We start from the raw sequence: 24,653 nt of genomic DNA on the forward strand, positions 1-24,653 counted from the left end.
AGATACAGGGATGGCGAGAGAAGTCATGTGAAAGAAACAAAGCACCATAATAAAATGTCACAACATGGCCTAGAATTTTCAAGTATTTTAAAGAAAGAATAGTCCAGCTACTTGACATTCTATCTTGGATATATTTAAGAATGTGTATTTTTAAAATAGACATCACTTAGTTTAATTCTATCAGAAATATATTTAAAATCTTTAAAAGGCCCTTTTTTAAACATTCATGTACTTTATTTCATAGTGCAAGACTTTAATACTCTCATGTTGATTTCAACCTTAATCTCTAGAAAATAGAATTTAAAATTTATCAATGACTCTCATTTTATAAGTCTGTATATATATGTATATATCACACAGAACTTTAATCAAAACTAGCATTATAAATTATGTGCAAACACCTAATATGATACTGTAAGAATGGTATGAAACTGTTTTATGTGCATGGTAAGCAAATTCTCTGAAAACATTCTCCTTAAAGAGGAAAGATAAAGAAATAATATAAACAGTATTAATTAAAAGTATCATAGTTACAAATGCTGCCAAATTTAGCAGAATAAATTATTCCTTTTACTTCTAACAGTAAATTTCTAAAGGAATGTACAAGTAATGGTTTTAAATCACTTGGCCATATACTTCAGTAACTTGCTCTTTTTTACAGTTTGTGCTTTTTATTTTTACATCTGTACCATCTTTTTGTTGAAAAGAATAGCTTCCACTTACATGGTTTACCCATCATTTAAATGTTTTCTGTTTTTTAATAATTTAATTTTAAGTTTAATACTTTGTAAGTTTCCAGTTCTCAAACTCCTTAAATATATAATTCATTAATTTGATTGGGCTTTTTATATAATATCATGGATTTAAGTACATAATTTTAATAACATTTAAAATGTACACCCTACCTGCTTTTATTTTACATTATACCTAACAGCATTTGAATCTTTGCAATAATAGTAAATTATTAACAAACAGTGAGAAATAAATTCAACAATCTGTATAAACACAATAGGTTTTCATGTTCCTTTTTTTAAAAAATGCCTATAATGATATCAAAATTAGGAAATGTTATCTTTCCACTAAGCATGAATTATTTTGTAATACGTGTTGACTGCCTTAGATCATCGTACCAGCTTACAGGAGAGTTAAACCCCAAAACATAAAATGATCAAAACAGTGTTCACACCTGGACCTATACTTTCTAAACCACCTTTAGAATAGTCATCACTTTACTATTTTCAATTTTACTTTATTGTCTTTTCATGGAAAATCAAGTCTTTCAGTAATTGATAACATCACCATTGCAAAGAGAGCCTTCCTTCTCCAAAGCTGTAATTTGAGTTTTGACTGCCATTTCCGCTATTCGACTGGCATCTTCCTTAGATGATGAAGAAGAGCGTCTTTTTCCAGGTGGGCCTCTGCGAGAGCCATCTTAGCTTTAGCCAGCTCCTGCTTAAGAGATTCATTTTCTTCCATGAGCTGAAATGACAAATTTGAAAAAGAAGAAAATCTAATCATGTCCAGAAATTACAAACTATCTGTATCTATCCAGTGATAGTGAGAGTCCACTTAGGCTGAAAACTGCTTTGAGATACAACATATAAAAATAGCCCTAATTTTGGTTTAGAAATTCCAAACAAATTAGTTTCCTAATTTCCAAATCTAACAGTGATTCTGTTTCATGGTGACATCTCTGGACTGCTCTGTGACTTCAGATCCTTCTGAGGTCTTGCTCTAAGTTTTTCTCCCTCCCTTGTGGCATCATCCGGCTTATCCCTCCCAAGCTATGTCCTTTCCAATTTTTTCTCTCCTTTTAAAGAAGAACCTTTACATTTTGCCAGTCCATTAGATCTCTCAGGTGTTCTTCTCTTGTCAAGTGACTCATTCTTTCGGATCATCTCATCTAATTCTGTGACTTCAATGGGACTTCTCCTGAGCTCCGGACTCTGGACCTTCTGAATATCTCACTAGACATTTCATCTAAAAGGCCAAGAGGATTCCCCTCCTTTCTTTAAATTCAAGTTCAAAGTTTTAAATCTCTTGGATCTACTCCATAAACCCTAAGAATGAGGATAGAATGAAAACAAGGACTTTTTGCATTTACTCAGATACATTAAAGTATATGCTTTTAATTTCAAAGCATATACTTTCAAAGCATGGGATTCCTGGTCACAGCTGAGGAATTTCTGCCTTACAAACAGGTTCAGTAATTCTCTATACTTCCCCCAATCTGTAGTACAGCGCTCGACATGGTATGTTTGACCACTGACTGCATACTTGTCCTTCCTATTAGATGCTATATTCCTCAATAGGCAGGTATAGTGTATCGTTCAATTCTATGCCCCCAGCTCTGATTTTTGCATCCAATAAATCTTTACTGAACAGATGAATAAACTCATTCTGCAGTTCCAGAATTAAGAATTAGGATTCCAATGAAACATTTGTTTACTTATAAGGGCTAAAAATTAGAAGTAACTTGAACATTAACAAATATAAAGAGGAAAGCTCAAAAATGATAAATATCCATATCCCCATTAATCACCCATCAAAATTAATTACAAAAAAGATGTAGAAATTGATATAGATCAGCTAAGACAGACAATGGTGACAGGACCAACCATGAACTCTGCAAAAGTGCCAGTTCAGGTGAGGCACTTGGCAAGCTGAAGGCCTGTGGCCTCAGGGACGCGTCTAGAGTCCCAGCTAGCTGGGAGGCTGAGGCCAGAGGATCGCTCGAGTTCAGGAATTCTGGGCTGTAGTGCGCTATGCCGATCAGGTGTCTGCGCTAAAAGTGATATGGATCAGTTGAAAAAGACAATAACATTAAAGAGGCCAGTTCATGGTTGGTCCTGTCACCATTGTCTGTCTTAGCCAATCCATTTCAAATAATACAAAAAAGTTGGTTAAACAATACTGGGTCAAACTATTTTGTGTATATACTCTACTCACTTGAATATTGCTCTGAAAGTAATGGAAAGGAGCTTGAGGGCAAACAAAAATATGGAAAACACTGCAGAAGAGTTGAATGAATTGCACTGAAATCACAGTATTTAGCACAGTGCCTGAACAGAAAAAGACATTCAATTCCAATGATTTTGGTGATAAAACATTTTAACTATTAGCATCTTATCATCTAATTACTTTTTAACTACTGAAAACATATTTGAATCAAAGTTTCCTATTACCTGTTCCTTGGTAACGTCAAAGGAGCCCTTAGGAACATTAGCTGAGTGGGAAGGCCAAGGAACTTCGGGACTTGTCTGAGTAGCTTGAGTGACACTGCGCTGCTTCTTCAGATCAGACTTTCCACTGGTAAGCAGCATTGAGTCACTTTTTACATTTTCTTTCAAATCATTTCCAGTGTTGAACAAGGGAGAATCTGATCAGATAAAATTATCAGTTAGCATTTCCAAATAATTGAGAAACCTTTAAAAACTCAGTAGTGGAAAATTAATTTATAAATGAACATATGTCTATTAGTTTGAAGACAAAATTATGAATTAAAAAGACAAAGAATCAGCAATGAATTTCTTGAGAAAAAAACATAACGCCTTTAGTTAGGATAACTAAGAAAACAGCAAGTTACAGGATCAGAAATGAAAAAGGAAGCATTACTACCAAAAATATTACACAAACAAAAGGGAATAAAGTAAAACTGTATGCCAACAAATAAGCAACATATGACAGAGATTTCTAGAAATAAACAAACTACACAAATAAACCCAAGAAACCAACTTGAACACACCTACACGTGGTACAAATTGAATCTACAATCAAGACAATCAAGACTACCCACAAAGACAAGCTCAGGCCAGTTGGCTTTATTGCTGAACTGTTTTCAATATTTAAATTATACAGAATCTTCCAGAAAACAGAACAGAAGGAGTCCTTCCAAAGATTGTCTATGAAGTAGGATACCAAAGTTAGACAAGCAAACAAAGATCAATATACTTGGGAACATGGACTTAAAAATCTTTAACACAGTATCAGTAAACTTAATCCTACAGGAAAAGCAACACGGATTTAATAGAAAAAGATCAATTAAGTTAGGACATTACATTAATAGACAAAAGGGCAAAAGGTGCATGATCATATAAACAGACACAGAGATAAACATCTGGAAAAATTCTACACCATTTCATGATAAAAACAGCAATAAGCCAGAAGAAGATGCAATGGTGTGGCAGAGTGGCTTAAGGCGCCACCTGTGGCATCAGCATTCTATATGGCAAGAATGTAAGTATCTGTTGCTCCACTCTTAATTCAGCTCCCTACTAACGCCCTGAGAAAGCAACAGAAGACAAAATGCTGGGCCCCTGCAACATTGTGGGAAACCTGGAAAAAACTACTGGTTCTGATCTAGCCAGTGATGTTACGGCCATGTAAAGAGTGAGCCAGCAATGGACGATCTCTCTGTCTTCTGCCCCTGTCCTTCATCAAATAAAAAAAAAAAATCTTTAAAAAAAATCTTAAAAAAAAAAAAGAATGGTCTCAACAGATAGTTCTCAAAAGTAATATAAATGGCCAAAAATAAAAGAAAAACAATGGTAATTATCACCAGCCATCAAGGAAAAGGAAATCAAAACCATAATGATATCTCTATCACTTCACACCTGTCAAAATGGGTATAATGCAGCTAGCACTGTGGCTTAGTGGCCTGAACCTCTGTCTGTGTTCCTGGCATTCCATAAGAATGCTGGTTCATGTCCTGGCTGCTCCAGTTCTGATCTAGCTCCCTGCTAACGGCTAGGGAAAGCAGCAAAGGACAGCTGAAGTCCTTGGGTCCCTATATCCAAATGAGGGACCCAGAAGATACTGGCTAGAGATTGGCCCGGCTCCAGCTTGTGGCCTTTTTCAGAGTGGACCAGTGGATGGATGATCTCTTTCTGTAACTGGCCTTTCAAACAAATAAAAACATAACTATTATTCAAAGGCAGAAACAAATGCTGGTGAAGATGCGCTGAAAGGGTAGCTCTTAGGCTTCGTTAGATTGTAGATTAGTGTGATCCCTGCAGAACGCACTATGAAGATCTACTAAAAAAAAAAAAAAAAAAAAATTGCCTTGCCATATTCTCTCTCATATATGGGAACTAAACTTTTTTAAAAAGGAGAGAGGGAGAGAGAGAGAAATAACATGTATCAGTAGTATTGCTACAAAACATTATTGTCAATTTTTTACAGTTTGGTCAAGCCAGTAGTAAGTAATGCATACTATTAGATCAGCCTTACAGCACAGCAGTTAAAGCCAGCACCTGCAACACTGGCCTCGCACACAGGTGCCGATTCCAGTCCTGGGTATTCTGTTTCCAATTCAGCTCCCTGGCACTGTGCATGGGAAGGCAGTGGAGGACTGCACAAGTGCCTGGACTCCAGCCACCCACATGGGAAATTTTGGATGAAGCTCCTGGTCCTGGGCCATTGCAGCCATCTGGGAAGTGAACCAGCAGATGGAAGGAAGACCTCTCCTTCTCTAATTCTACCTTTCAAAAAAATTATGATGACCTGTAAATATTTTTAAATGTATACTGTACACGGAAGAAATGGTTATCTTTCTACTGGATTATTATTTACAGCAATTATGTATTTTCAATTAAATGATGGTCTTTGCTTTTTATTTGTTAAATTTCTTATTTGGTGAAGCATTCATCCCTTGATTGTACTGAAGTTTAAAATACATTATCTCAAGAATTGAAATGGAAAACTCCAAACATAATACTCTCTCTTAAATTTCTGTTTGAGACTCAATGCCATAGTTTCTGTTTCAGACATGCAGGTTAAGAATTGTTGACAGTGTATACTGCTGCGAAAACTCACTGACAACAGATGGCACTATCGACACAAAGAATGCACAAACCCACATTTCATCTTTTTCTCCTAAATTATTAATTAGCAACATTTTACTGGAGCAAGAAGGAATTGGGATGTGCCCTTTTAAGTCTTAATTGGTTTTAAGACTTTCCCAAGGAATTATGATAAGCAGCAAAACAATAATGCATTAAAACACCTGTTGTTTCAAAATAGACTTTAATCACATCCAGAAGAGCTACAGTATAGTTTAGAATATATTAAAAGAACAGGAAAGAGTAAAGAGAAAATGTTAGGTAAGCTATTGTTATCACCACAAAAATAGTGTTTGAATGCCTCTGGTTACTAACTAAAATTTACTTTGAGAATGTAAAATACAGTATGGGTTGGTAATTTACTTAATTTTTGTGCAGTTTAAAAAAGCTGGGCCATTCCAATCATTCCCCAAGGACACTTTTCCTTTTCGAGAAGCAAGTAAGGTTATTGGTTAACCGTTTATCATAACTGACATTATAGTTTCAGTCATACATCTGAATATATGCTCAGTGAAACAGTGATTTACTTTTGACTGTAACCACTACATCATTAGCTGGAAAGTCATGTTTTACTATCGTATAGCTATATAATACAGATTAAGCACAGTAGAAGAAACTACTTGGGAAGAAACCTCTAAGAACTACGATTAGTTTTACTCATCAAGTTGATGTTTGATTCTATGTTTATTGAACATGTGTATATAAATGGATATTTTTTCCTTGCATGATGTAAAATTACTGAAAATAACTATTTTCTTCAGCAAACAGTAATTATTTAGCAAGTCAAGTACATTTTTAGTCATGTGAAAAATACTATGGAAGTTCCATTAGATAGAGATGGTCTTTTAGAAGTAATCTAATCTCAATTGTGACTAATTCCTCATGAAATGTTTCAGACAATATACTAAAATTTTCCTAAACAAGCGTTTTGTTTTCTGCAACACTTTTGTGTTAATGATAAATTTTACTACAAAAAAAAAAAGAAAGAAATGGCTTCAATGGAATCAATATTTTAGAGTATGTTGGCATTTTGTTCCTCAACAGGGAGACTTGGGGAGATCCAAATGATTAAATAAGGAAAAAGGAAAGTGTGCTACCTTTAACCAGGAGAAGATAACAGAGGGGGAGGGATGAACGTTCATGGCACAGTTAGGGAGAAGTCAGCAGTGACAATTCTATAGAACAGAGCAGCCATGAAATCGCAGGGATGTAACAATCACACAGGACAGAGTGGGACACCACCTGTGAATCCCATAGGTGCTGATTGGAGGGGACACCACATTGGGTTGGAGGAATCCTAACAGCCAGCCCATGCCATCGGAGCTATTACCCAAGTGAGAACAGTACATAACAGCATTGACTTTGAGTCTGATCTGAAGCGCTAGAAGGGTTAAGGTGCCCACCTAAACCAATGAAGAGAGAACACATACTCTTCTGCCTCCATCTTCAAAGAGAAGATGCTGCAGTAACCCATATAATACTGGGGGATTTAATGGAAGAGACATCTGTAACTCCCAGCGATTTGAGTCTGGCCTGGGGAGATGGCAGTGCTAGGGAACCCACTTAGGCGTGTGAACCACTGTTCACCCCCATTCTATCCATGTGCCCAGAATCAATTTCACTTCACCGCAGTTAGAATGGCTATCTTCCAAAAATTAAAATATAATAAATTCTGTAGAGGATGTATGGAAAAAGATACCCTGGTTGGAATGTGAACTAATACAATGATTATTGAAGACAGTCCCTCAGAAACCTGAAAATAGATTTACAACATGACTGTCATTCCAGTCCTGAGAATTGACCCAAACGGAAAGGAAATCAGCACATGAAAGAGCTATCTGTCCCTGGAAAGATAGAGTAGTTAAACTTAGTATCACTAAGACATGGACTTCAGACAGACGCCCATCAACTGATGACTGCATGAAGACTGTGATTACATATTTGCATGTACATAAGTGTGTGTGAAAGAGACTACTCAGCTGTAAAAAAGAATGAAATTCTGTGTTACTCAACAAAATGGATGCAACTGCAGATCACTACGTTAGTGAAATAAGATAAACCTAGAAAGAGAGACAAATATTTTATGTCTTCTTTGCCTTGTTGCAACCAACATACACATATAAATAAATGCATATCAATCAATATACATTGTATAAATAAATACAGTATACATGAGCAACACTGACATTTTTAAGATTTCACTATTTATAGATTTTGTACTCCTGAGGGACAGTGATTTCAAACTTTCGTACTTGTTGAATTATTTATAACAGAGGGTTAAACTTGCAGTTATAAGGCAAATTCAAAGTATGTCAATGTAAAAATTAAAGAGAAATAAGAAAAAAGGATGCACGGTGCAAAAAGTAAGGCAGGGAATTGACAAACTATGACAGGCACAAAAAAAAAAATAAAAAAGCAAAAAAAAATAAAAAAATAAAATAAATTAAAAAAGTAAGGCAGGGAAGATAGAGTTAGATTGGATATTTTTATTCAATTTTCCTCTTGCCTTCATGGTTTAAGAGTAATTATTTCTCAGTCATGTATGACCATATACACAATGTTACTAGATATTACTGAAATTTACATTTTAGAATCTTTAATAGTACTTCTATGTAATAAAATTAAGCAGTTCCTTGGTTTACTGCTGTTCTTTCTTTTTCATCTTGACTAAGCAATCATTTTTCACTGCAGAATTACTTTTATTTTGCCTGTTAAATTTAAGTTCAATTCTATGTTCCACAGAACTCTGAAGATTCTACTTATCTTTACAAAAGATATACAAATGTTGAAATACACACTGGAGTAAAATAAGTGCAGAGAGAAAGCAGGACAGAAAGAGCAACAGTTACAAAATGAAAGTACCTGTGGTTGAGAATTCACATGTATTAGACGCAAGGTGAGGACAGAGGACACATCACGGGGTGATACTCAAAGAACTGCTTTCCCAAAAAACTCAATAATCTTCACTTGCCTCTCAGGCAACAAAAGCCACGGCTAAATTCACAGACACAGAAATTGGTGTAAGGATGCAAAATGTGGGTGGACACACAGAAGATGATGGACAGCGTCCACCCACAAACATGAGCATATGGCACCTCAAGACACTCCGGACACTGTACTGGGCTTTAGGGCATGAGTCCTGGAGAATAAGCCTTGAAAACGCTATTCCAGATTTTTCATGGTCCTACTGGAAAACTGATGTCATCTCCTTCACCCATTTTTTCAGTATGTTTGCAGATGGTACAATCATTCTGTTTATTTCACTCTCAAAAATTCCCCTCATTAGCCTCTTAGTCTTCATTCTTTTTAAATTCCACCCCAACGGATCTAAGCAACCATGAATCTACTTTCTTTCTCCACTGACACTTCATATAAATGGAACTGCAGTATGTGGCCTTCTGTAATTGACATCTTCCATTTGGCATAATGTTTCTAAGAGTTATTCATGGTGTCATATTTATCAGGGTACTGATCTTTTTACTACCATTTTAAAAGTCCACTGTTACATAATGCCATTTTCATTTTGGTTATTATGAATATTATAAGTATTCACATACAAGTTTTGTATAGACATGCTTTCACTTTTTTTGAGCATACACCTAGGAGTGCAGCTGCTGAGTTTCAGGTAAGGCTGTGCAGCTTTCTGAGGAACTACTAAACTGTCACCAACCCATCTGCAGTGGAGATAATCCCAGCAGTGTAGCAGGGCTCCAACTGCTTCATACACCTGCCAACATTTCTACCTGCCTTTTTATTGTAGTCATTCTAGCAGACTTGAAGTGTACTTCACTGTGGTTTTTATTTGCATTTCCCTACTGGCTAATTAGTATCAAGCACCTGTTCATGTACTTATTGGTCATTTACATATCTTCTCTGGAGATAAGTCCACTCTTCTTTTCTTAAAAAAAACTTATTTTAGGTCCCAGTGCAGTAGCCTAGTGGCTGAAGCCTTCACCTTGCACGCCCAGGGTCTCATATCAACGCCGATTTGTATCCCAGCTGCTCTACTTCCCTTTCAGTTCCCTGCTTGTGTCCTGGGAAAGCACTGGCATGGGAGACCCAGAAGCAGCTCCTGGCTCCTGGCTTCGGATCAGCTCCGGCTGTTGTGGCCACTTGGGGAGTAAACCAGTGGACGGAAGATCTTTATTTGTCTCTCATTCATTCTGCAAATTTGACTTTCCAATTAAAATAAATAAATCTTTAAAAATTTATCTTTAGTGTTAGTTACAGACGGTACAGCAGACCCATGCAGGCTGAAGATCAGAGCAGAAAGGACAGGGGTGGGAAGAGAGTGGAATTGGGGGGTACAGTCTCCCCTTCTACACTGTTTCAGTACCTTTTACATGGAGTCATATCTTTACTACTGAACTGTAAGCATTTATTTCTCCTACATTCTGAACATCATTCCCTTACTAGATTCATAATTACAAATATTTTTTCCTGACCAATTGGGTTGCCTTTTCATTTTCTTGATAGTACCATTTAAGCTATAAAAATTAAATTTTTATGAAATCCAAGTCACTTTGGGAGGGAACATTTGTACTTTTTATAAAGTATCTGAGAAGGTTTTGCCTAACCCAGGTCACAAAGATTTATTCCTACATTTTAAGAATGTTATAGTTTTAGCTCTAATATTTAGGTTTTTAAATTATTCAAAGTAAACTTTGCACATAAAGAGGTTCCTGGTTCCCAGCTTCAGAAGGGCGCGCACCAGCCATTGCGGCTCACTTGGGGAGTGAATCATCGGACGGAAGATCTTCCTCTCTGTCTCTCCTCCTCTGTGTATATCTGACTTGGTAATAAAATGAATAAATCTTAAAAAAAAAAAAAAAGGAAGAAGTTCCATGTGGCCATCTAGTACTACCAGCAACAACTGCAGAAAAGGCTAGCCTTTCCCCCTCTGAATTTCTTTAGCACCCTTGTTAAAAAAATCAATTAACCATACAAACAAAGGCTTATTTCTAGACTATCAACTCTACCCTAGTTCTATAATTTTAAAGAAAAATCATTAAAAAGAGTTATACAGAGAAAGGGAGAGACATACAGACTTTCCATATCTGCTGGTTCACTCCAAAATACAATGGCCAGGTCTGAGACAGGTGGAAACCAGGAGCCAGCAGCTTCCTCCCGGTCTCCCACGTGAGTGGCAAGAACCCAAACACTTGAATTTTTCCCAGGCCAGTAGCAGGGAGTTAGATCAGCAGTGGAACAGCCCGGACATGAACTGGCTTGAAGTGCTGTGCCTCAATGCTGGCCCCAATTCCAATCATGTTTAGAAGGCTCATCTTGTGCTCTATCAGTGACAGAATTCCCTGCTCACAGTTATGAAGGACGACTGGTACTGCCTCATTCAAATGTCTGAGGACTTTTGGGTGTATGTTCATACCATTTTCTATCCCTGGAGTCTACTGCTGTTTCTATTTGCTATAGGCACCCTCCAGTGGTCGTGAGAAGGGACTGTGATACCAGGTGAGAAACACCAAGTTCATCAGCTGAGCATGAAATCCTCCTCATTCTGAGGCTAACAGGTACAGATTATGCCTTCAACATCTTACTCTATTTGCAAAGTCTACCAAAGTCTGCTACTAGGTGGAGAGTCAGAGCAGGGTCTAGACTGTTCATGCCAGTGCCTCAGGTCCAATTCTAATTCTGGTATCCTTCTAGAGAGATTTCTAATGTTTTTTAGGAAGAACTTCTCTAAAACTTCCAAGAACTTTCATGGCCCCTGTTTATCCATGCCCAGAGAAGTTACGATTGATCTTATTCATGAGTTTAGAAAATGGAACTACCAAGAGTGGCACTGTGGCATAGTATGTTAAGCTTCAGCCTGTGATGCTGGCAGCCCATGTGGATGGTTCAAGTTCCAGCTGTTCCACCTCCAATCCAGTTCCCTGCTTACAGCCTAGAAAAGGAGCAGAGGATGGCTCCAGTTCTAAGGCCCCTGAACCCATATGGGAGACCAAGAAGAAGCTTCTGGCTCCTGACTTCACATTGGCTCAGCTCCAGCTTTTATGGATATCCAGAGAGTGAACCAGAGGATAGAAGATCTCTCTCTCTCTCGCTCTCTCAGTCTTTCCTTCTGTCTATAACTCTTTCAAATAAAAATAAAATAAATCTATTTAAAAGAAAGGAACTGCATATGTCTCAGTGTGCTCCAGCTTTGGCAGACAGATTTGCTGTTTTTAAAGCCGAGGAGAGCGATGCATCAAGAACCTCTTCTCACAGACTTGAATTACCTTTTTCCACTGGAACTTTTATCACCAAGGAAGGTGCTGATTTTTTATCTTTGGTGGTGTGGCTTCTATGACTGTCTCTACAAACTGCTCTAATTTCAAGCACAGTCCTCTCGCATGAATTTATAGTGCTGTATTTCTCTAGTTCTGCCTCTTTGATTTATATTCTGGTTGACCCTTTGAAGAATTTATTGTGGTAGGTTTTTGGTGCAGTAGTTAAGATGCTGGTTGGATGCTCACACTTCATATCGGAGTGCCTGGAAAGTTCTGGCTCTGTCCTGGATCTAACGTCCTGCTCATGCACACTGGGGAGGCAGCAGATGTTGGCTCAGATACCTGTGTATCTGCCTCCCACATGGGAGATGTGGAGTGAGCTCCACACTGCCAGCTTTGCCCTTGCCTACTGTAGGCATTTGGGGAGTAAACCAGCAGATGGAATATCTCTTGTTTTGTCTCTGAAATTTTCTCTACATTTCAAGGATGATAACAATTTTAGATTTCTGGAGTGAGCATCTGGGTTACTGGTTAAATCACACAGCATCAGATAGTAGCATTTCATAACATACTGCTAGAGTTTGATTCCATCACTGCTCTGGATTCTAGTTTCTTGCTAATTCACAACCTGAAAGTACTTGGGTTGTGCTAACAGTGTGGGACACCCAGTCTGAGCTGCCAGCTCCCGGTTTCTACCTCACCCAGGCCCGGTAAGTGAGCCAATGGATGGCAGAGCTCTGTGTATCTGGTTCTGGATTTCTTTTTCTCTTACTCGCTCCCTCATTCACTACCTCTATGTTTCTTAAACAGGAGGTTGAAAAAAAAATCTGGCTCCCTAATAATTTTATTCTTCTGCTGCAGAATAATCAACTTTTTTTCTAAATATTTCTTGTTATTTCAAGAGATAAGATCCAACAGATCAGTCCATCATGTCATCATGTTTCAGCATCAGTCACTTATTAAAACAGGAACAGTTAAGTGTACTGGCTCATGCTCTTTCCACTATTCCACACTATATTCTGTAAAAGACAGTCCTTTCCTGAGCCACCTTAAAAATCCTGTTAGAATAGAGACAAACATGAAGGGGAATAAATATGTAGCAATGTATTATAAAGATAAACAAAATTATCATAAAGTAACACATCAGAGAATAAACAAGGCTTCATTAAAAAGGAGAAGTATGAGACAATCTTGAAAAACCAGAAGTATACACATGCATGAACAATTCTAATAAAGGGTAATAAAACAAATAAGGAAATTCAGATGGAAAAATGCAAAGTTCCATTCCAAAGAAGATGTCAGCTTGTGTGAATATATATGAGGTCACAGTGGGAAGTAAAAGACACGAAGATAAACTACAGGCATAGACCATGGAAGTCTCTTTCACTTCCATTCAGAGCACACGTGCAGGTCAAGCAGTAAACCAATACCAGATGAATTACTTGCAGGTTAGAAGACTATGCATGGATATTTCATCACAAGGTATCGTAAGTGTCCAATTATCCACTACTGCATAGTAAATATTGTATAAATACAGTAAATATTACACAATCAGCAAGTAGCTCATAAAAAGTTTGCCTTTGAAATCTGAATATGTCTTTACATTGGCTTTCATATATACCTCTGATATGAAAAGCGCCATCGTCATCTCTCTCCACCACAAGATGATCAATGTGTACAACCACTGGAGCTGGTTCTAGGGACACCGTACTACTCCGAGGACTATCATCCTGCCAGACAAAGAGCATTAGCATGCTTTAACCAAAACAATGCCTTTTTCAAAAATGAGTATTACTTTAATTAATGATATTACTGCTAAGTCAGCTGATGCAGTAGGAAAACTGCCTGTTCTATTCTGACATTTTCTAATTTCTGAGAAGAATCTCTACCATCTTATTATGAAGACCAATGAATTCATTTTATACATGCTGAGTATAGACAGGCACATTCTAAGAAATAATCAAAGTCCAGGCAAGAAAAAGTAAACATTCATAATATGAAAATATAAAGTTATTTAACATACTTTTAAATTTATTTTGGTGTTAGAAACCTGTATCTTCATTGGCATTACTGTCGCAACAGTTTCATCTTCCAAAAAATGTTGAATATTCGTAAGAGAAGATGTAAGAAACTCAGTACTAAAATTTTCTATATGGCATTGCAGAAATCCATTTTTTTCTGCAAGTACAGAGTGTATTACAGCACCAGGCCCACTTTCAAACTTCAGAGAAATCTCAGGAGAGGATTTGGAATGAATTACAGTTTTTGGATCAGACCCTAAAGAAAATGCACACAAAAAAATCACAACCTTGTAGTACTACTCAAAGAAACAAAACAGTGTTATTAAGAAGCTATTGTCACTCTGTACACTAAAACAATGGACAATGAAATAATTCTTATATTTCCCCTAATTTAAATGATATTCTATAGTACATATACAAAACATCAAATATTTACTAACGTTTTAAAGCAACCTTATACAACAATAATGTTGACTTTTCAGCATCTCACATTTTTTAATAACAGAAAAAAAGCAAGTCAAGATGTAACTGATTATGATATACCTTACATGGACTGAGAGTGTGTCTGAGTGTCTAGCTACCTATACATTTGTAACATAATGGACAACAGTGATGCAGACACAATTATTGCATTTAAAAGGACTCTTAAGCCATTTCTGAAGAGGCAGCAAAAGCTGCTTTGCAACTTTGTTTTAAATTGTTTTCTTAAATAATGGAAAGTAACAGGGCACGGCGCTGTGGCCTTGCAGCTAAAGTCCTCACCTCCAATGCCCCGGGATCCCATATGGGCACCAGTTCTAATCCTGGCAGCTCCACTTCCCATACAGCGCCCTGCTTGTGGCCTGGGAAAGCAGTCGAGGACGGCCCAAAGCTTTGGGACCCTGCACCCACGTGGGAGACCCGGAAGAGGTTCCTGGTTCCTGGCATCGGATCGGCGCAGCATCAACCCGTTGCGGCTCACTTGGGGAGTGAATCATCGGATGGAAGATCTTCCTCTCTGTCTCTCCTCCTTTCTGTATATATGAGTTTGTAATAAAAAATAAACAAATCTTTCAAAAAAAGAAAGTAACAGACCTCACTAGAATGCTTCTGTTACAAGACAAACTAAAAACTGAAATTAAAATCATATGTGTGTGTGTACAAATTACATACGTATACTTTGGCCATGCTCCAAAAACAAATTTGAGATGGCATATAAAGATACAAATATTTAAGCTTAAAAAAAAATTGAGGGGCCAGCATGGTGGCATAGAGAGTTAAACCACTGCCTGTGATACTGACACCCCATACTGTGGCTGGTTCAAGTCTCAGCTGCTATACTTTTGATTCAACTTTGTGTTAATGTGCCCAGCAGAAGATCGGACAATTCCTTGAGTCCTTGCACCCACATGGCAGACCTAGATGGAGCTCTAGGCTCCTGGCTTGGGCCTGGATAGGCTCTGCCTGGCTAAGCCCTGCCTGCTGCAGCCATTTGAGGAGTGAGAAAGTGGATAGAAAACTCTCTCTCTCTCTCTCTCTCTTCCTCTCTCTCCAATTCAACCTTTGAATAATTAAATCAATCTAAAAATAAATTAGCGACCAACATCAAAGCACAGAAGAATTAAGCCCCTGCTTTGCGATATCGGCATCCCTTAGTCCAAGTCCCAGACCTAGTTGTTCTGCTTCCAATCCAGCTTCCTGCTAGTGTGTCTCGGAAGGCAACAAATATCCATGTACTTGGGATTCCGTCATCCATGTAGGAGACATGCATGAATCTGGTCCCTGATCTGATCTGGCCCAAAATGGCTTTTGTAGTCCACTGAGGAGGGAATCAATAGATGGCTTTTCTCTGACTCTTTCACAGAAATAAATATAGCTTTTAAAAAAATTTTTTTGTAAAGATTATACTACCAATGGAACCACTGGAATAAATTTGTTAGACTGAACAATCCTGGTAACTAGTTTGCTTAAGCACTTTATGTATTTGTTTCAAAATACATGATAACATGCACTTACTAAAACCGATTAAAAAATAAGGAATTAAGGAAAAGGACAGAAAAAAAAAAGCTGAGTGATGAAGATTAGTAACCCAAAACACAACAGTTAAATTTCTGTGCAAAAAATAGACCAGAATCCCTAGCAACAAGGAAATATATGATCAACTTCACAATTCACAGAACTCAAGAGACAAAAACTAGTGATTTTGGAAAGAAAAAAAACCATTGAGATTTCTACAGTATGAAAGTTGTTTATCCTATGAGAAGCCTCACTTTAAATTCTTAATATAACCATTTGAACACACTCTTCAAAGAACTGAAGACTATAAGTGAAACTGTCATAAAAATTTTTTTTAAATATTTATTTGAGAAAGAGAGAGTGCACATATATATTCACTGGTTCAGTCCTAAAACCTCCACAACACTTGGGAATGGGCTAGGCTGAACCTGGGAGCTGGGAACTCAAGATGCAATTACTTAAGAGATCACCATTGCTTTCCAGGGTCTGCTTTAGCGTGGGCTAGAGCTGGGTGCTACATCCATGTGTTCTAATATGGGAGACTGACATCTTCACTACTAGTAAATGCCTGGCCCTCCAAATAAAACTTTGAAAACAAGACAGCATGCTGTGATTTCCTGTTTATATACTGAATGCTTTGCTGCTTATGTTTATCGCTGAAAAAAATTATAAAAGCAGAATACTTTTTAAAAATTTTTTTTAAGATTTCTGTATCTGTATTGCATGGTGGATGTTGGATCCGTGAGCCCCAGGGGTGGGGCTCAGGTTGCCTGGCTCAGGTGGAGGCAGAGTCTGAGCACCAGGGTTGGGAGTCTGGCTGGGCATGCTTGACACTGGCACATGGAGTACAACTATGGGAACTGGTCTTCCACAGCATAAAAGATCAAGTGATGGACAGCAGCCCATGGTGCATATAGAAAATTTGGGGCCTGTAGAGGCCATCTGGTACCATAGCAGAGAATAGAGAAAGAATATATGGACAACTACCCTAGCCAAATGATTACAGTAAATATCTAGGCCAATGAAGACTCTAAGATTGACTGTGTCAGGCAATGGACATTGAAAAGGATTCCTCATCCATAAATCAGAGAAATCAACAACAATTTAGAACTACTGCATCTATCTGGGCAGAATCTTCGAAGCATGTGCCACATTGGGACCCTGGATTGATATCGGGTGGTCATTCCCCTTCCTCAGGTAATGGGATGGCTGGGAAGCTGGGTAAGGCTTCTCCCTCTATTGCTCCCTTCCCCAGAAATGGGAATAAGAAATGTAAAGTTTGGAAACAACGATCACACCTACTTCTCCCTAACCATAGATCCTCCCCACCCTGATCAAATCCATAAATCACCTAAAACAATAAAATAAATAATTCTTAAAAGATTTCTATATTTGTATTGCAAAGGCAGAGAGAAGTAGAGACAGATCTTCTATTTACTGGTTCACTCCCCAAATGGATGCAATGGCAGAGCTGAGCTGGTCCAAAGTTTGGAGCTAGGAACTTCCTCCAGGCCTCCCACATAGGGGAAGGGGTCCAAGGACCCGAGTCATCCTGCACTGCTCTCCCAGGCCTTAAGCAGAAAAATGGATGATGGGAAGCGGAGCAGCTGGGACACAAACCCATGCCTAAATGGATGATGGTACTTCTGGGTGGAGGATTAGCTAACTGAACCATGGTGCTGGCCCCAGGACACATATTTTTTCATATAAAACTGCATGCTACCCTCAGAAAAAGTTCAGTTTTAAGCAGGATAATGAAACATAAAAATTATATTTATTCCAGCATAGAACTAAATTTTACCTGTTAGCATAATTAAACACTCTTCATGAACAAAGTTTTCAATTTCTCAGAATCACAATCAAATAGTGGCAAAAGAACAAGTAAAAATAAGAAGTGGACTTTATCAATAGCACAAACAAAAAGAAATCACATTACACTTCGAACAAATATTTCCAATAACCTAATTAAAATATTTTATGGAGATAAGGTAACATAAAAGTACATATATTCAAACATAACAAGGATAAATAAAATGTCATTTCCCCTGAATCCAATGACATTAAAGACAGGACTACCAATGAACTACATGGGAAAACAAACAACAAGCTTAAGTTTTAAGAAAAAAAAAAGAAGAATCTTACCAATCGGACGGTTACAAAGGTAATGCCGAAGACTGACATTGCCTAACTGATCTGGTGTCACCTGGTTCACTTGAAGGCAGATTTCCGTGTCTTCTCCTCGGATATCAATTTCCCCATTAACACCAGTAATTTTAAATACCACAACTGACATCTATTAATGAGTGCATAAATAATATTAGTACATCAAGCAATTCTAAATTAAATTTAAGGAATATAGGGAGACTACCATAAACCTCAAAAAATGCAACTGTGAGTGACCAAACCAAAAAATATACTTGTTATCTATGGAACACAGATGTTACTAATTTATAATATTGTATAAAATCACACCAGCCTATGTGGCTGATTTTTGTGTATAAAATATTAAAAAAAACTGACACTTAGAATTGGATCACATGTCCAAGATATGTTACATATGCTAAAATATTCCAAACTAAAAAAAAAAATATCTGAAATCCCAAATATCTCTGGCCGGTGGTAGGGTAAGTGATGCACAACTTAAGGTGACAAGCAGCAGAGTCTTCATTTAATCAAGAAAATATTTTCGAGTACAAAGATCAATTGTATGACATTTCCAGGTAAATCATTTTCATTAAGAGGTGGGCACAGTTTTAAGTCTTCTGTAAGAATATTTCACTAGGTCAGGAAAGCTTAAAAGAAACCAGAAACCTATTTTACTGCATAGATGGCCCTGCATTTGGTCATCCTGGCCATCAGTTTTGCCAAGTATTTAAAGGGAACTAGAATAAAAAACAGAAGATATTACAGAAAAGGAAAGAACTTTCTTTCCCAACTACGAATAAGACAAACCTAGAAAAGTAAAACGTGGAGAAACTTAACTGAATCTATGAGGAAAAAAACATTTTCAAGAGAAGCAGCACTATAAATCACCCACCATCTAAGAATTTACTTTCTATATTAATGCCTTAATATGTGTACATATCAAATATGAAGTAAGGCTGCTGGTATTTCTCTTCACAGAATCCCCCTGAAATGGTTACCAGGTCATCGTGGGTTTCCTGAGCGCCCTCTGAATTTGTACTGATGGCATCTGGAGAGACTTCACCATAATTCTGTAGATTTGCACTGGCGTTCACACTCTCTGCTGGGCTCTGGTAATTTGGGGTGGAGTTTTTTTTAATTCCTAGAATAATATAAAAGTAAACTAACAAATGAAAATCTATGCTAGATGTTACCTCAAAATAATATATACATACACACATATAAACATATATATTTCTGATTTTCCTACAATTTTCTTTATTTCAAAGGCAGAGTGAAAGAGATAGAGACATTGATCTTCCATCTACTCGTTCATCGCGCAGATGTTCACGGCAGCCAGGGTTCACTTCAGCTAGGCTCAAGCCTAGGAACTGCATGTAGGTGTTCTACAAGAGTGGCGGGGACCCAAGCACTTCAGTCATCACTGCTGCCCCCAAGAATGGGCATCAACAGGATGCTGGATGGAGATGGAGCAGCCAAGACCAAACCAGGTATTTAAGACATGAGATGTAGGCATCACAAAAGGCAGCTTTATCACAACACCTGCCCCAAGCAGACTTAAGCTTACCTAACCAAAAGAGATCATCCTTTCAACTCATTTTCAAGCTGCTTATAACCTGAATATAGTTTGAGTGTGTGCCAAGACTTCTTGTTAATCTGTATGCTTGGAGGCAGCAGAGGATACTTGAAATACTTGGGTCCCCATATGCACAGAAAGATCTTTAATGGTTTCTAGGTTCTGAATTTGCATAGTTTGAACTTCAGCTAATTGTGGGCATTTGGGGAGTAAATAAAAGCTCTCTCGTTGCCTTTCAAATAACACACACACACACACATTTTGGACAACTTAGACTAGCAAACTTGCCTCTATTATCCCCTTGCTGGAAAGCATCTGGTAAGATACTTCACCTAATTTCTATAAACCTCTCTTTCTGAATCTATAGAAAAGGAATCAACAATAGCTACTTCATGTTACTGTTTAAATTGGACAAGCTGTATAACCTTCCTAGATTTTATTTTCCTGTTAATGTAGAGACAATAGTTATTACCTCAGATTCAAGTGATGATTAAATAAAACACATAAAGTGTAATAGAAATTAACTTTGTAAGTACTTAGTGAATGTTGCAAGAGACTCTAGTGCAGAACACCCTGATTTAAGTTGCGTATTAGCTGTGGTACCTTGGGTTACACAAGCTCTCTGAAGATACCAGTTCTCTGATGATATTATTGTTGGGGGTTAAAAAGTAGCAACACAAAGTAGATATGCTAGGTAAATATTATATACCATTACAGAGTTGTAGTTCAAATTAAACAGTGTAAACTGTCTAAGGACTAGCTGTGGTTTAAATGTGCACCCTCTAGGTGCTGCCAGGTGATGGCATCAACACTTGGGGCCTTTGGGCCATCAAGAACTTGGCCTTAGCTAATAAGACTAAGGCCCTTACAAAACAGACTCCACTGGGCTCCTCTGCCCTCCTTGTTATGCTTCACGTGAGGACACAATATTTTCCCCTCTGAAGGATGCCAACTTAACCAGAAAGCCTTCTCAGCCTCCAAAACTGTAGAAATACATTTCTGTTCTTCATAAATTACCTAGTCTGTTTTATTCTGTAATAACAGCATGAAAATGGACTGACATAGTGTCTGACAATAAATAGTATCTATGACTATATATGACTATTTAATATGCTATTACATACTATACACTGGTAATTATTAAGCTTGTTTGCCTTCAAAGAGAAAATAATCTCTGTGTGTCTCTGGCCTCCCATGTTTTTGTGTCTGTGTCAACTGTTCTCTGATTACAGCTCAGGACTTCATTTCTGTTAAAAAAAGTTGCCAGTGTCTTAAAGGGAATGTATCTAACAGTTCTAAAGTCTTTCCTAGTGGTTTTCAATGGGGTACTGCTTGCCTCTGAATGAAACTGAGACAATCATCTAGCTCCCCGCCATCCACATCACACATGTGAAAGAACCGGGGTTTGTGAATCATGAGTTCCAGCCCAGAAAAATTACAGTCATAGAGCAAACAACTGGAAATCCACCATGTAGACCAAGCCTACTTCATTAGTCCTTGTAACAGAGGCTGTTAGCCTTAAAGGTGACTATCTTGTGACATAAATGACTATGTACAAATTGCCGGATGACAACCATAAGGGGACAAGAATATCTGCTTAAAAAGGCAACGGAATGAGAAATTAGAAAGTTAGGTATTCTTATATACATAATATGCATCTAAGTTTGTGTGAGTGAATACAAGTCTTTTGTGGGGAATATAATTAACAATTATCGAATTTAGCTAATTACTGAATATAGCTAAAAATTTTTTCAACATCACTTTCTCATAAAACACATTTATATATAATACATATCTGTAAACTGTTTTGCTTTACCTTTTTCCAAAAATATATGGCTATCACTTCCATCACTTTCTAACAACTGTTCTTCTAAGATCATGCTGTCGAGTGAAATGCTATCCAGCGAGACTTGGGAGGGACTTCGTTTCATGTTCTTGTAAGAAACACAGAGTGGAGCCAGACTGGGGGAAGAGCGTTCCTTATGCTTTCCGCTGTTCAGAAATAAAATTAATAGAACACTATTATATATGAAGAATTCTATGTAAAAGACAGTTCTAACAAAAGAAAAATATGCACCCACAAGTTTCTAAATTATTTTTAGCATGCATGTTCAAAAGTGTTTCTTCATTTTCAAAATTTTCTTTCATGTGCCAATTCTAACAATGCCTCATCTTGTCATTTTTGCCCCAAAATAAATTACATGCACACATTCATCAAAACAAAAAAATTGAAAAATCACACACCATTTATTACCTTAAAGATGTCTGTGATCTAAGTGTTCTGACTGCAGATGCTTCCTTATTGATTTCCAAGTTCTCAGCAAGTGAAGATGTTTCTGAACACAAATCTTCAGCTTTAAAAATTGATTCTATGGCTTCATTTGCTTTATTAGTTAAATTATCTGAAAGTATGTTTTGGTTACCACCATTATCAAATGACAGCACATCTGAGCTTTCTCTGTAGTTTAAGACACTATTCACACCTGTACAAGATGAGTCCTTTCTGTCACTTATTTCTGATCCAATCTCTCCTGAGCTGCTTTTGTAAGCAAGTCCACTGCTTTCATCTTCACTAATTTTCCCTAAATGTTTATCTGATAAATAGTCTAGAAAAGATGTACCTTTTTGCAGATTTGTGTCACTGGCAGATTTAAAAAGCAAAGGATCCTTTAAAGGGACATGGCTAAGGTCAACACTCAGAGATCTACTGTCGGACAAATGATTAACAGTTACACTTCTAATCTGATTTATGCCACTACTAACTGGTTTTCTTTTAGAAGACAAAAACTCTCCATTTTCCGTAGGCAAATAATCAGGAACCACTGGGCTCACATTTTCACAAACAGGAGACTTCAGAGCGTTTGTTGGATCCACTGGATGTAGCAACAGAGCCAGTTCCGCACTTCTAACTAAAATTCCTATGCAAATGGATGTCTGACTAGCAGGACTACCAGTCACCGCTTCTACATCATTCCTTAAATTCTCTGTAAGCAGAATAAGTGACTCATGGAGGAAAAGCAGGAAAACATACTGGTAGTGATTGATCTGCATACTGACATGTTTTTGAACATGAACCAAGATATGAATATCTGCATCTGACGCTGAGGAAGAAAATCTTAAAAAAGTGTCCGATGAATTCTGCCCTCCATTTGTGAAGGGCTCAGACTCTGTACTGTAATACTCCTTCAAGAGTTTTTTCCGTTTTAATCGGCCAGACAGATCACTAGATTCACTCTGGGATGTGTTCAGAGACACCTGATTACAAAGCTGACGCTCTTTTTGAGACTCTGCATATTTTGTTGGTTGACAAATCCAAATTGAGAGAGGAAAAGAGTCTATGAAACTTACGGGTCGTCCTTTACCACTTTTCATGCCTTCATAATCTATCCAAAACTGGGAAAAGTACACAGCCCACACGTCAGTGGCAGCAGAAGTTTTAAGGGTGTGTTTATTCAATTTGGGAGGAATATTTCCTTTATAGACTTCGTGCATTTTGGTGTCTTGTTCATGAGCATGTCTCTGGAAGATTGGATGTAGAAGATTGAAATTATCACAAGATTTGGGGAAGCTGGTATATGTTTTACTGAAAAAATCACAGTCTTTGAAGTTTTGAAACAAAGCTTCCAGATCAGAATGCCGACAGTTTGGGCAATGTCTTGTATTTGTGGCAATCATTTCAGAACTCTGAATAGAAATGGCACGTGGCTGATCTTGATGACACCCAGATTTCATTTCAGAAGGAATGACAAACTAAAAGGGAAAAAAATGCAGTCTCACAAATCTGTACATTGTGAAGGAAAAATAACCAAGAAAACAAGTTAGTTCATGAATTCTTTTTTTCTTACCATTCCTTGACCAAATATGACTTTCTTATCAAGACATAAAATTTTCTCTTTCCCTCCCAATCTTTTTAATAAATTGAGAAAAAGGAAGCCAAATGATAGATCACTAAAGAGTAGACAATCTTTCAAAAACATATGGGCTAATAATGCACTCAACAGTTTTTTTTTAAACACACAAAAAAATCACAAAATAATTACTTTCAAATGTTTACTATTTCTGAATACATAAGAAATTACCAAGTCTAGAAACGGATTTTTTGTTGTTGTTTTGTTAGTGATTTGGAGCCTAACTAGGAAACTGAATGAAATGACTAGATGTTATTAGAATTGCTTTTCTGAAAGAAAGGTATTTTAAAAACAAACTTAAGAAGATGGGTCATGGGATTGGCATTGTGGCTTCCAGGTTAAGCTACTACCCACAGCACTGGCATCCTATATGGGCAAGGCCTACTCTACTTCTGATCCAGCTCCTTGCGTATGCCCAAGGAAAGCAGCAGAAGAGATGGACTCCTGCGCAAGACCTGGAAGAAGCTCTTCACTTTTGGCTTCGGCCTGGCTTAGCCTCACTTTGTTGTGGCTATTTGTGAAGTAGACCTCTTCTATCTCTGTACTCGCTCGCTCTCTAACTCTGCTTTTCAAACAAATTTAATGTTTAAAATAAAGCAAAAAGTACAGGTCATATTATTTGCTAGGATACTTTTCCAAGAAATAATTATGTCCTGTCCTCAAAAATACTGATACATGAGCCCAATGCAGTAACCTAGTGGCTAAAGATCTTGCCTTGCATGCACCAGAATCCCACATGGGCATTAGTTCCAGTCCGGCTGTTCCACTTCCCATCCAGCTCCCTGCTTGTGGCCTGGGAAAGCAGTCGAGGATGGCCCAAAAGCCTTGGGACCCTGCAACCGAAGCTCCTGGCTTCCTGGTTGTAGATTGGCTCAGCTCCAGCCATTGTGGCCACTTGGAGAGTGAACCAGTGGCTGGCAGGTCTTTTCTTTTATTAAAAT

At 37.6% G+C, this 24,653-nt stretch overlaps 1 protein-coding gene across 2 annotated transcripts in view; it reads right to left on the reverse strand.

The window, feature by feature from the left end:
- Positions 1–811: 811 nt before the first annotated feature.
- Positions 812–24,653, reverse strand: part of BLTP3B (bridge-like lipid transfer protein family member 3B) — an 88,940-nt gene continuing 65,098 nt past the window's right edge. Inside the window, exons 14-21 of one of the 2 annotated variants that reach the window (XM_004583136.3) lie at positions 22,059–23,554; positions 21,621–21,796; positions 19,227–19,369; positions 18,226–18,376; positions 14,091–14,344; positions 13,689–13,797; positions 3,186–3,379; positions 812–1,479 (exon numbers count right to left, since the gene is read on the reverse strand). In XM_004583136.3, the coding sequence (XP_004583193.2) occupies positions 1,360–1,479; positions 3,186–3,379; positions 13,689–13,797; positions 14,091–14,344; positions 18,226–18,376; positions 19,227–19,369; positions 21,621–21,796; positions 22,059–23,554 (2,643 nt within the window). In that variant the 3' untranslated portion in view covers positions 812–1,359. Of the gene's footprint in view, positions 1,480–2,944; positions 3,063–3,185; positions 3,380–13,688; positions 13,798–14,090; positions 14,345–18,225; positions 18,377–19,226; positions 19,370–21,620; positions 21,797–22,058; positions 23,555–24,653 lie in introns of those variants that run through there. The other variant, XM_058673234.1, reaches the window with a different exon arrangement.

Source organism: Ochotona princeps, chromosome 15, assembly GCF_030435755.1.
Source record: "Ochotona princeps isolate mOchPri1 chromosome 15, mOchPri1.hap1, whole genome shotgun sequence".
Taxonomy (NCBI): Eukaryota; Metazoa; Chordata; class Mammalia; order Lagomorpha; family Ochotonidae; genus Ochotona; species Ochotona princeps.